The 11,481-nt window shown below is 37.4% G+C and overlaps 2 protein-coding genes across 2 annotated transcripts; both read left to right on the top strand.

Moving 5' to 3' along the window:
- Positions 1-3,875: 3,875 nt before the first annotated feature.
- On the top strand, positions 3,876-4,409 carry LOC145776088 (lysM and putative peptidoglycan-binding domain-containing protein 2-like). Its single transcript, XM_082587493.1, has one exon. The coding sequence runs from the start codon at positions 3,876-3,878 to the stop codon at positions 4,407-4,409; it is 534 nt and encodes a 177-aa protein (XP_082443619.1).
- Positions 4,410-5,264: 855 nt separating this feature from the next.
- LOC145775084 (large ribosomal subunit protein uL10-like) lies at positions 5,265-11,046 on the top strand. The gene is made up of 5 exons (XM_082586282.1): positions 5,265-7,007; positions 7,224-7,372; positions 7,446-7,595; positions 8,777-8,933; positions 10,500-11,046. Exons 1-5 carry the CDS (start codon positions 6,950-6,952, stop codon positions 10,718-10,720), a joined length of 735 nt encoding a protein of 244 aa, XP_082442408.1. The 5' UTR covers positions 5,265-6,949; the 3' UTR covers positions 10,721-11,046.
- The last annotated feature ends 435 nt before the right edge of the window (positions 11,047-11,481 follow it).

Here is an 11,481-nt window from a genome sequence, read left to right as displayed (position 1 = left end):
TCACTGCAAATAAACTTTTGATAATGGTTTGAATTTGGTCAAGTTTAAGTGGCCACCAGATGGAGCTAGTAGTATTTTGGGACTTGGTAATAACTTAGTTGGTTAGATCTATGCTTGTGCTTTTCAACAATAGCAAATCTGTTGAAATTGAGCAAGAAATGAATAAACGGGAGACAATTAATTATCGTGATCTCAAACGCAAGAAGAAGAATCGTGATCAGGCAGGGCGTGAACTGGAAGACGATCGATTCGCCATTGAAATGCATAGGGCAAAAGCTTCGTTGGGGGGCTGTCTTCGAACAACGATTGCGCGCATATTGAATAAGATATAAAAATGAAAGTTAGCACTTCAATAAACAGTAACATGTTCTTTTAATTGGTTGTCGTTTAATGTGTTTATCATTGCAAATAAACTTTTGATAATGGTTTGAATTTGGTCAAGTTTAGGTGGCCACCAGATGGAGCTGGTAGTAGTTTGGGACTTGGTATTAATTTAGTCGGTTAGATCTATGCTTGTGCTTTTCAACGATAGCACATCTGTTGAAATTGAGCAAGAAATGAATAAATGGGAGACATTTAATTGTCGTGACCACGCAGGGCGTGAACTGGAAGACGATCGATTCGCCATTGAAATGCATTGGGCAAAAGCTTCGTTGGGGGGCTGTCTTCGAACAACGATTGCGCGCATATTGAATAAGATATAAAAATGAAAGTTAGCACTTCAATAAACAGTAACATGTTCTTTTAATTGGTTGTCGTTTAATGTTTTTATCATTGCAAATAAACTTTTGATAATGGTTTGAATTTGGTCAAGTTTAGGTGGCCACCAGATAGAGCTAGTAGTATTTTTGGGACTTGGTATTAATTTAGTCGGTTAGATCTATGCTTGTGCTTTTCAACGATAGCAAATCTGTTGAAATTGAGCAAGAAATGAATAAATGGGAGACAATTAATTGTCGTGATCACGCAGGGCGTGAACTGGAAGACGATCGATTCGCCATTGAAATGCATTGGGCAAAAGCTTCGTTGGGGGGCTGTCTTCGAACAACGATTGCTAATATATTAAATAAAGTATAAAAATGAAAGTTAGCACTTCAATAAACAGTAACATGTTCTTTTAATTGGTTGTCGTTTAATGTGTTTATCATTGCAAATAAACTTTTGATAATGGTTTGAATTTGGTCAAGTTTAGGTGGCCACCAGATGGAGCTAGTAGTATTTTGGGACTTGGTATTGACTTAGTTAGTTAGATCTATGCTTGTGCTTTTCAACGATAGCAAATCTGTTGAAATTGAGCAAGAAATGAATAAATGGGAGACAATTAATTGTCGTGATCACGCAGGGCGTGAACTGGAAGACGATCGATTCGCCATTGAAATGCATTGGGCAAAAGCTTCGTTTGGGGGCTGTCTTCGAACAACGATTGCGCGCATATTGAATAAGATATAAAAATGAAAGTTAGCACTTCAATAAACAGTAACATGTTCTTTTAATTGGTTGTCGTTTAATGTTTTTATCATTGCAAATAAACTTTTGATAATGGTTTGAATTTGGTCAAGTTTAAGTGGCCACCAGATGGAGCTAGTAGTATTTTGGGACTTGGTAATAACTTAGTTGGTTAGATCTATGCTTGTGCTTTTCAACAATAGCAAATCTGTTGAAATTGAGCAAGAAATGAATAAATGGGAGACAATTAATTATCGTGATCTCAAACGCAAGAAGAAGAATCGTGATCAGGCAGGGCGTGAACTGGAAGACGATCGATTCGCCATTGAAATGCATAGGGCAAAAGCTTCGTTGGGGGGCTGTCTTCGAACAACGATTGCGCGCATATTGAATAAGATATAAAAATGAAAGTTAGCACTTCAATAAACAGTAACATGTTCTTTTAATTGGTTGTCGTTTAATGTGTTTATCATTGCAAATAAACTTTTGATAATGGTTTGAATTTGATCAAGTTTAAGTGGCCACCAGATGGAGCTAGTAGTATTTTGGGACTTGGTATTAACTTAGTTAGTTAGATCTATGCATGTGCTTTTCAACGATTGCAAATTTGTTGAAATTGAACAACAAATCAATAAATGGGAGACAATTTCCTTCTGGTGTGTTTCATTGCATTTCCACCCCGCACTTCCTCCTTCATAATAGTCCATTCCAATGTGTGTGACGTCATCATTTTGTCTGGTTGACCAACAGGGCGTCTTGTGGAAGAGCACCAACAAAAGTTGACGATCGATTATATGTTTTTTTAAATCGAAACAATTCAATTTTCGATTTGTATTGAACCAACACGACTGGTGTTTGGAGGATTGTTCGAAAACGAGAAGTCGACAACATTCACGTTGAAACAATCATCCTTTTGAGCAGCATAGTTTCACTTCAGTCATTTAAATGCACTACATTATTCTAATTTCTATGAAAATATAAACAATCAATCAAGCTGTGTGAGTGTGTGAGAAACAATAACATCGTGTGCCAGCATGCAGAGCATTTTGAAACTCTTATCTTTCAATACAGCTTCACATACCATCACGGTACATTTGATAAAAGTCTGATACTAATATGGTAGGCTATATCAATGACATAGCCTAACGCTTATCCATAGCGAAGCTACACCTGGGAGGCACTAAAAAAGAAACATTCGGTTCTCTGAGATAATGTGCCCCAATAAATATAAACAAAAGGTAGGCCTAAGCCCAGTGCTGTATTCGTAAAAAAGCACAGGGTATACTGTCAGATTTGCCAAAATGATAAATAATACACAACTTGCTAAATACTAATCTTTATTCTACCATAACATGAATTAATTATCAACATCAAAATTGGACTAGAGATACAAAATTATTTATTTTTGGAAAACCAGAGGGCATACTATAGTTACTTGTAAAAGTAGAGAGTATACTGCGTATGCCGCCGTATACCCTCGAATACAGCACTGCCTAAGCCTGAGAAGATAGAGTAAGCTTGCGGTCTTAAAAACTCCAAACACACATTGGACATAAATCACCGCAAAAACAGAACATGTAATTGCAACCGTTCCTATATTCCACTCACCCGCATAAACATATTGATGATAGGCTGCACTTGGAAGCATTATAAAACAGTTATCTAAGTGAGATGTCTCTGATGTTTCACATAAATTGACAAAACACGGAATACAGCCACTTTAATGCATTCCAGCTCGCTGCACACCTAGTGTTGAAGTTGCACCGAAACAAAACCACAGGTATAGTTCTAAGTTATCAATAACACCAGACGGTACGGTTAAATAATCCTTAAAAAATGCTGACTGTTAAATTTTTAGCTCAAATTCAGCCTGTAGTTGCAATTTCTATTGGCAAACTCGGTTATATCCTCTTTTGGAAAATGAAAATTCACTTAAAGAAATTTCTAAATTATTACAGAATTGAAAAGCTTTAAAAATTCAACTTTTTTATTTACATTTAAAAGCGCAGATAGCTATTTTCATTCAGGCAATATTAATTGTAGAGACAATGCTTTTTTGTTTGGTGGTCATTGTGGCAACGAAAAGTACCAATATAAATGTGACAAATAAAATAGATTGAAGCCGCAAAAAAAGATATATAATCAACAATTGAGCTATATACTTCACATTGGTTAACCAGTTTACCAAAAAGTATGCTTTGAAGCTGTGTTGAATTGAGGTCTTTTGGAGTTTTGCATTTACAAACAAGCAGTACCCACAGAAAGACAAACAATAAATCTCTCAAGCCAGCTTCATGCAAAGTCAGCTCAATAAGTGTATTTTCGCTTGAGTTTCTGTTTGTTGTTTTTACAAGTGGTCTTTAGTTTCAATTGTTTTTATGATTAAAAGACAGGTTTATGTTTGTTTGCCTTACCTACTGGTTGTTAGTATGAGTGAATGGGAAGCAATTGTTTGCTCTAGCAAGGCAACATCGTATGGATCTTGTGTTAGATCCATTGAAAAATCTTCCATCCAATATGTAAAGCATTTTTTAGATGAATCGGATACTCTGCAAGGATTAGCTCTAAAGTATGATTCCTCAACGGATGAACTGAGGAGGATCAATAAATTATTTAACTCAGATTCCATATTTTTAAGAGACTTCCTGCTGGTTCCAGCACCAAATATCTTTCCTGTAAGAAATCAGCGGGAGCAACATACTGTGTCTAAACCTTCACCAAGGGAGTCAGTTCTCAAAGAAGAGTTGGATGTTTCTTCATTTTTAAAGCAGTTGGATTCAAAAATTTTACTTGGAAAGAAAGCTGTAAAAGATTTTAAGTTTGATGAAAAAACTGTGAGTAGTTCAATGAACTGTGGTACGGGTACTGCAAAATTTCTTAAAAATTCTATATCAAAGGCAGAAGATTCTGCAAAATCATTGTCAAATTTTAAAAGGAGTGATCAAGAGTTTTTGCAGCTTTAATTTATGGAAACTTATTACCACTATTTTGTATTTATATGATATTCTAACTGACATGGCAGATTCTTTTGCCATGAATTGTGTTGTTCTTATAAACTGTCAATTTTTTTCTTTGCACTTCAAAAACTTTCTGTAATCATACCGTATTTAACACACCAGGAAATTTCTTGAATCTGGTTTTACCTGTTTTTTTTTTGTTTTTTTTTTTTCTTCGCGCAACCTGGTACAAATGGACGATCATCAGACCAGCTGTTGTTTTGTAAGAATAAGTATATGATCAATATTTTTTTCTTTCACGTTTGTGGTTTGATTATCAAGTATGCATGTGTATTGTTTAACTGTAACAAGAATACACCATAAAAGCATAAAACGCTGTTTCACAGGCTTGTCACTTTATAATAGTAGGCAATAGTATGATACGGAATGGCCCGTTTCGGTGAGTCCGATTCGGAGAGTCCGATTCGATGAGTCCGATCCTTTAACGGGGGATTTTTTCAATTTTTTTTTTAATTATCGAGTACCGTAGCCTAATTATCATTGCCGTTTTAGGGTTAGGATTAGAGGTTAGGAACTCACCAAATAGTAGCAGACTCAGTATGATAAAGTCCATTTTCCCACAACAGTGGTTAGTTGTCACCTGCTTATTTTCATTGAAAAACTTTGGTGGGATATGATTAGGCAAACTGATTTACATTGCACAATATGCGTGCTGATCTACTTACATGAGGCTCAAATTTAGAAATACCACTGTTTTTTTTTGTATTGACTTGTTCTGTTCTTTAACATCTGTCCTTCAGCTTTTGGACCCTTTTTGGTCCCTTTTTTTTCGTTGCACTATAAAGCATGGCCATAAAGGTCCCATTCACTGTCACGTTTAATCTTGAAACACTGTGTTGTTGTCATTGTATTATATATATGTAGGTGTACATGAAAATGTTGGTTATTAAATTATCAACCCATTTCGTGTAACTTTCAATGTGCACTAATACCGTTAATAAATCAATCACAATATACCCCATCTTCAGAAGAGCAGCAGTTTATCTAGTTATTGTCAAACTAAAAAATGAATAATAATTTGTGATCTCTTTTCGGCTGGACTGGATTCAATTCCCAGCCTAATAACATTAAGGACTTTGAAAAATGACAGCCTGGTGTTTATAGCCTATGTTGAAATTGCACATGAATTTTGCACATGTTTCTATCAAAAGAATACCATTGGTGTTGTTCAATGTTCAGAGGCATCGCTTACATCATTTCTAAAACATGCGACTCGCCGTTTGCAAGTTGGTGTCATGATGTAGTCGAAGTTTGCGTTTAGTTGCTTACACCTTTTTTCTAGACTCCTGCTATGTTATGGCGAGTATTATTGTTTGCATTTATGATCAGAAATAAAGTGAACTGATACCCCCAGTTTTGAGTTGGTCACATGAGTAATAGTCTTTCAACGTTAGGCAAAAGTTTATCAAATATCATAAAAAAAACAGAAGCGCAAACAATTCTATGTCCAACATTTTTAATGTTTTATTTCAAAATTATGATATATGAAATTCCTACAGTACATTGTTTGGAGAAACTGTTGATCATTCCGAAGAAATAATTTACTAATGTTAAAATGTGGCATCCGGGTTTCTCGGCATATGGATCACGCCACGAAGACTTGCTTTGCAGTTACCTAACTCGGAGAAAAATTGTTAATAACTTGCAAGTACACCAGCTTGCTGACAAACAGAAGAATCAATCTTGACAAGTTTTAAACCATGTAGGAATAATTGCTTGGAGAGTAAGGTAGCCTACCTTGTGTGAACACAGAAATGCGTCAGCATTACTGTAATACACAAACAAAACATTTAACTGCACTTTTAATAAGTTAGAAATTTGTGCAATGCAGCCTATATTGTCAGTACATTTATGATATTTTGTGTTTTCAGCAATGAATGTTTGCACAGATTTTCTGTTTATTGTAGTACTATACTTTGATTCTGTGTGTACCCTACTGATCATTCATACGGATATCTATCAATGCCGTTTTATAGATTGATTCCATAACTTCAAGTCTTGTGTATATTACACAGATGCAGTGTGATGTTTTCAAAAGATAAACTTGTATTAAATTTATGAAGCTTATTTTGTGATTGTGAATGAGTACAAATCATATCTTGATATCTTATATGGAAATCTTGACATAACATGTCAAATAGTTTTAATAACTGCAGTGATCTACAAGATTTCCTATTTTTTGCGTAGCCCTACAAATGTTTTGACATCTGTGTAACTTTTTTTGATTTAACTTTAAAATTAATTAATTTAAGGTTTCATCAAACCACGAAAATTAAAACAAAACTTGTTGGAAAGGTAAAAATTTGCTCTGCCTTTTTTGTTTTTTTTTCTTCTTTTTTTAAGTAAACAGAGACTTTGTTAACCTACTATAATTAAAGGTTAATGTTATTCTTTTCCTTCAAATATGTGTTTCAGAACAAATCATAGAAAATTGCTTGACTTACTTGTATTGTCGTATAAATGTGTCATAATCGTACTTTGGGAAAATGTCGTGCGTCAGATCCATAGCTTCAGTTGGTTTTCAAAGCTTTAAAACAAAATCAAGTAAGTATTCTCGCATGATATAATAAAACTCACAAATACATTGTAATTTGTATAATTTGTCATTTAAACTTGGTCATGTAGTGCTTGTATCTTAAATCACGTTTTTCTTTGTAAAAACCTTCAAACTGCTTCAAGATTTCTTGCAAGGATTCGGCGATCAACAGTTTGGTCTGTGATGTTCTTTCACAGCATTCATGAAGATCATTTTTTGTTCAGGTACAAGTACAATCATACCTATGCGAAGCAGATATTACTGGGAAGCAAGACCGGAATGCAGGGAAAGAAAAAGGCTAATGATGATCACTCTTCCTCGGCTTCCAAAGCGAAAACCTCTCGAAACGAAGAAGGAGCTTCATGAACCTAAGGTAATGCAGTCTTACCGTTGTTACAGTCATCAAATTTGACGTATTGCGTCAATCACCGCTTTCTTTTTCACAGTTATATGGACTTGACGTCCTTTTGCACCAAGAAGTTCAGGAGATATTCAATACAAGTCGAATGGTCGTCGCTTGTCTTTATGCCAATCAGATAGAAGACGAATATTACCGAGTTCGATATGAGCTGAAACAGCATGAGATGAGCATGGAAGTGAGTGATTACCAAAATAATAAACCCCAAAACCTTTTTGGTTTTCTGAGGCGTTACTTCAGTTAGCGACTTTCAAGGCTATCTTTTGTTTTGTTTTTTCGCTGCAGTGTTAGCAATTACTATCCTTCCATCAAAAGCTGTGTCTACAACTGCTGCTAGCTGGGAGAAAATTGATAAGGCGTTACGTCTTTTGCGTTGCTTGATTTGCTTGGTCAGATGTTTTCTTGCTTTGCAATTACAGTATTTTATAAATATTGCTTTTTTGCATCTAAGTAATTTCGACTTAGTCATTCTTGTTTTTGTTGGCAGTTTAGGTTGGAATACTCATGAACTTGTTTTCACCCAAATCTATTCAATATTATGCAGCTAAAAATCGGCTAAGAGATGATCTTTAGCTAAGCTGAAACAAAGCAGCAGAAATAATTTCGAAGGTGCGACAGAGTTAAAATGCTACACAGTGCTACTAGGTACACTAGTGCGAGTTGGCTGTATACCCGAGTGGTGAGAGCCATCGTTCGACGTTGGATAAGGCGCCGGTTCGACATCGCTCAAGTGCATGTGGCTGTGTCTTTGGCAAGACACTTAAGCCTTTACTATAGTCCTTGATTTCTTTCATTATTATGAACAGTGAGCTGCTCAAGAGAGAAATGCCTACGCACCTATCTGTGAGGCGCTTGTTCTTGTAAAATTAGCCATGAAAAGAGTTTAGTAAAGCAAACTAATTTCTCCAGTGAAATAACCTGGCAACTAGACACAGAACTGCAGACTGAAGAAGTTATGTGAATTTACATTTGTTGCACATGTACTGTACCTGGTATCTCAAAAAATTGATTCATACGGCTAAACGGCAAATAAAACTTACAGGTACAGTATGTGTGCGACAATTGTTTTGAGTCTATTTGTCAGGTTACTTCATTTGGAACCACTTTGTTTTGCTCTTTTTGTGGCATAACGGGTTGGGGCGGAGACTTCAATTAATTGCACAAATTAAAAATTTTATTTAAGTTAAAAGCTTTTTACGAAAGGCCAAACTTTCGGTCGACATGCTCCACCAGAATATTAGACTTAATTGTACCCGAAATATCCGCTTGTGCAATGCCATGTATTTTAACGCTTTCTTTTTACATTTTTTTTTTGCGTTTTGTTATAAAAACTCAAGGATGCATGTTGCCATATTTCAGAAATACGACAGACACGTGATGGAGTTCACATTGAAAGGCACGCCGTATGAACATCTCATTACATTATTTGACGACCCATGCACTGTCATTTTTGGCGAACCTAACGCAAAGCAAATGTTTGCAGCTGTAAAGAAAAACAAGAACATATTGGTGCTAGGTGAGCAGTTTATTTCAGTTTTCTTAAATTTTCAAAAAATTAACTGTTTCAATTCTTTTTTCATCGCTTCATCTAATTTTTGAATACCTTGGTGTGACATTATCGTTACATTATTTTGGGGTGACAGATCGCTGGCAGGCTCCAGCTGGGAAGTGAGGGCTGACACTTTGCGTATAGCAGAGTACTGTGCATCTGTTTGGTGCCGCACTGGTCACTGCCACATCATCAACACTGCCATAAACAGCGCTCTGCGCACAGTGACCGGGTGCTTGCGTCCCACACCATTGAACAATCTTCCCATTCTTGCTGGCATTCAACCCGCTGAGCTTCGTCGCGAAGAAGCCACTCTGTCTCTCGGTCGACGGGCATTGGATCCCAACCATCTTCTTTATTCCAAGATCTCTGCTCCCCCAAGAGAGCACCCCATCGACTGAAATCAACACACCCATTCGTGCTAGTCGCTTAACTTCTGGACAAAACATCTCTGCGGATAATTAAGCAGACCATAAATGGAAGTCTCAATGGAAGTCAAACACCACCAGACTCCATTCGTTCATCGATGCTGACACTCGTCCCACCAGCCTGACACTACAAAGACAGGCGTGCGTGCGCCTCAACCGTCTCCGTACGGACGTCGGGCTTTTCCGCTCAACCACGCATCAATGGAGAATGGTTTCTTTCTCTACTTGTGAATGTGGTGCTGAGAACCGCAGACAACATCAACGACTGCACCAGTGGAAGATCTGCGTGTCTTGGATGATGAAACAAGACTGGCTGCTCTCCAGTAGCCTTCCAGCTTAATCCGGAAACATCGTGAATCTGGGGTAGTAAATAAATAGACCCTCGGCCCCAGAGGAACGCCGACAACCTATTTTTTTTTTTTGTTCAATGTAGCTTTTCTCTTGGAAGCGTTGAGAGCCACCGGGCAGTTTCTCACTAATTATCCACAATCTTGCCGTTGAGCCAAATTTTCGGCAACAATTTTTACTGGTCAACCTTTGATTTTGCTCACTGCATTCCGGCCACATGAGGATTACTCTGATATAGACCAAGTCAGTAGGCCACATTGCTTCAGAGTTTTGTTGCGATTAGGCTCGGTTTAAATCTAGACCTTATCCAGATTCATTATTGCATAAATGGGTGAAAATTTACAAATCCTTTGACAATTATTTTAACCTTAACTGTAGCGAATTGATTGATGGAATCTTTATCCTCGGACTGAGAAAACTTCTTTGAGAGCTTGATCCTGGCAGTTTTGCACACTTGTAGAAGCTTTGAACCACTGACGCAGGCTTGTCACCACGTTTGGCAGAGTGAAGTTTCCGGTAATTTTTTCCGGGAATTATTCTATCGCTATGGTACCGTTGAACGGAGACAAGTCCTTGAAATGCATTGCTTAAGCGCACACCTCGAGAGTCGAACCAGCGCCGCTTGATCTGGCAGTTTTTGTTCGTAAATCTAGTCGCTTACCAACTGAACTATCGGGGCAGACATTTAAATGTGCACTCATTTTATGTTGACACACAAGTCAAGTCTACAAGTGTGTTTGAACAACTTGTTTCACAGGTGGAATGATTGACGGGAAGCTCATGAGCAGTCCAGAACTGATAGCTTATGCCAACTTGCAAAGTTTAGATCACAGCAGAGGAGAATTGTGCGGCATCCTATCTTCTGCCTCGTCGTCAACTTACAACTTGCTGAGCAACCCGACATCTTCTCTTGTGACCTCATTGAGACAATACATAGACGATAACGAAGCGCGGAAAGATAGAGAAAGCGATGATTAACCATGCTTCTACGACGCCAAACAATCCTGGCTTGGTGCAGTCTGTCGCACTCCGTGGGCAGCAGTGACGTATGGATGCGAGAGACAATGTTGTTGGTTGCGTAACTCACTAAAGAATTTACTTTTTGTGCTTTTGCGAGCGAAAACATTTAAAAATACTTTCAATTCTAAAATCAAGTAAAATCGATAGACTAGTCAGGTGCTGTACAGTTTGCACCAGTGTGCAGCATTTTTTAAATGGTAACTCTACTAAACTCACTATCGCGAAATGACGTCACGTTTGTATGGAAATTTGTCACTTTACGCAGTAAACGAGACATATCTTTTCTGTTTCAGTTTATTGAAAGGAAAAAAATTAATTAGGTTTTATGCAAATATGACTACGTATGTATGACAAGCTACTGTACGGTATGCAAATACGTATTTTTCCATATGCGATTTTCGTTATTGGGCTTCCTTGTACACGTTTTGTGCAAAAACACAATTAAATTCACCTAAAATGATCCAGCGAAGCAGCTTTTTCACGCAGTGGAATAAGGTTAATGGTTATGTGACGATCAGTAGTTACAATCCACTACTGTGTGCACAGCGTTCGTACAAGGAAACCACTAGGCTGCTGAAATCTAGACCAGCTGTGTCCAACCCAGGCGGCCGCATGCGGCTCTGTTAGAAGATTCTTCACAAAACAAATTCATTGTTACACGTTGTGGAGGAGAGTCTCCCATCTTCCAACGTGAGATTGACGTTGTTTCCCGGACTACA

Source organism: Aplidium turbinatum, chromosome 8, assembly GCF_918807975.1.
Source record: "Aplidium turbinatum chromosome 8, kaAplTurb1.1, whole genome shotgun sequence".
NCBI lineage: Eukaryota > Metazoa > Chordata > Ascidiacea > Aplousobranchia > Polyclinidae > Aplidium > Aplidium turbinatum.
This window is presented reverse-complemented; position numbering and strand designations above follow the sequence as displayed.

Bases quoted from the DNA above. Each gene is read 5' to 3' on its own strand.
- LOC145776088 (XM_082587493.1), top strand. From the start codon at position 3,876: ATGAGTGAATGGGAAGCAATTGTTTGCTCTAGCAAGGCAACATCGTAT.
- LOC145775084 (XM_082586282.1), top strand. From the start codon at position 6,950: ATGTCGTGCGTCAGATCCATAGCTTCAGTTGGTTTTCAAAGCTTTAAA. The intron at 7,008-7,223 runs GTAAGTATTCTC...TTTTTTGTTCAG, and splicing joins AAGCTTTAAAACAAAATCAA to GTACAAGTACAATCATACCT. The intron at 8,934-10,499 runs GTGAGCAGTTTA...CTTGTTTCACAG, and splicing joins CAAGAACATATTGGTGCTAG to GTGGAATGATTGACGGGAAG.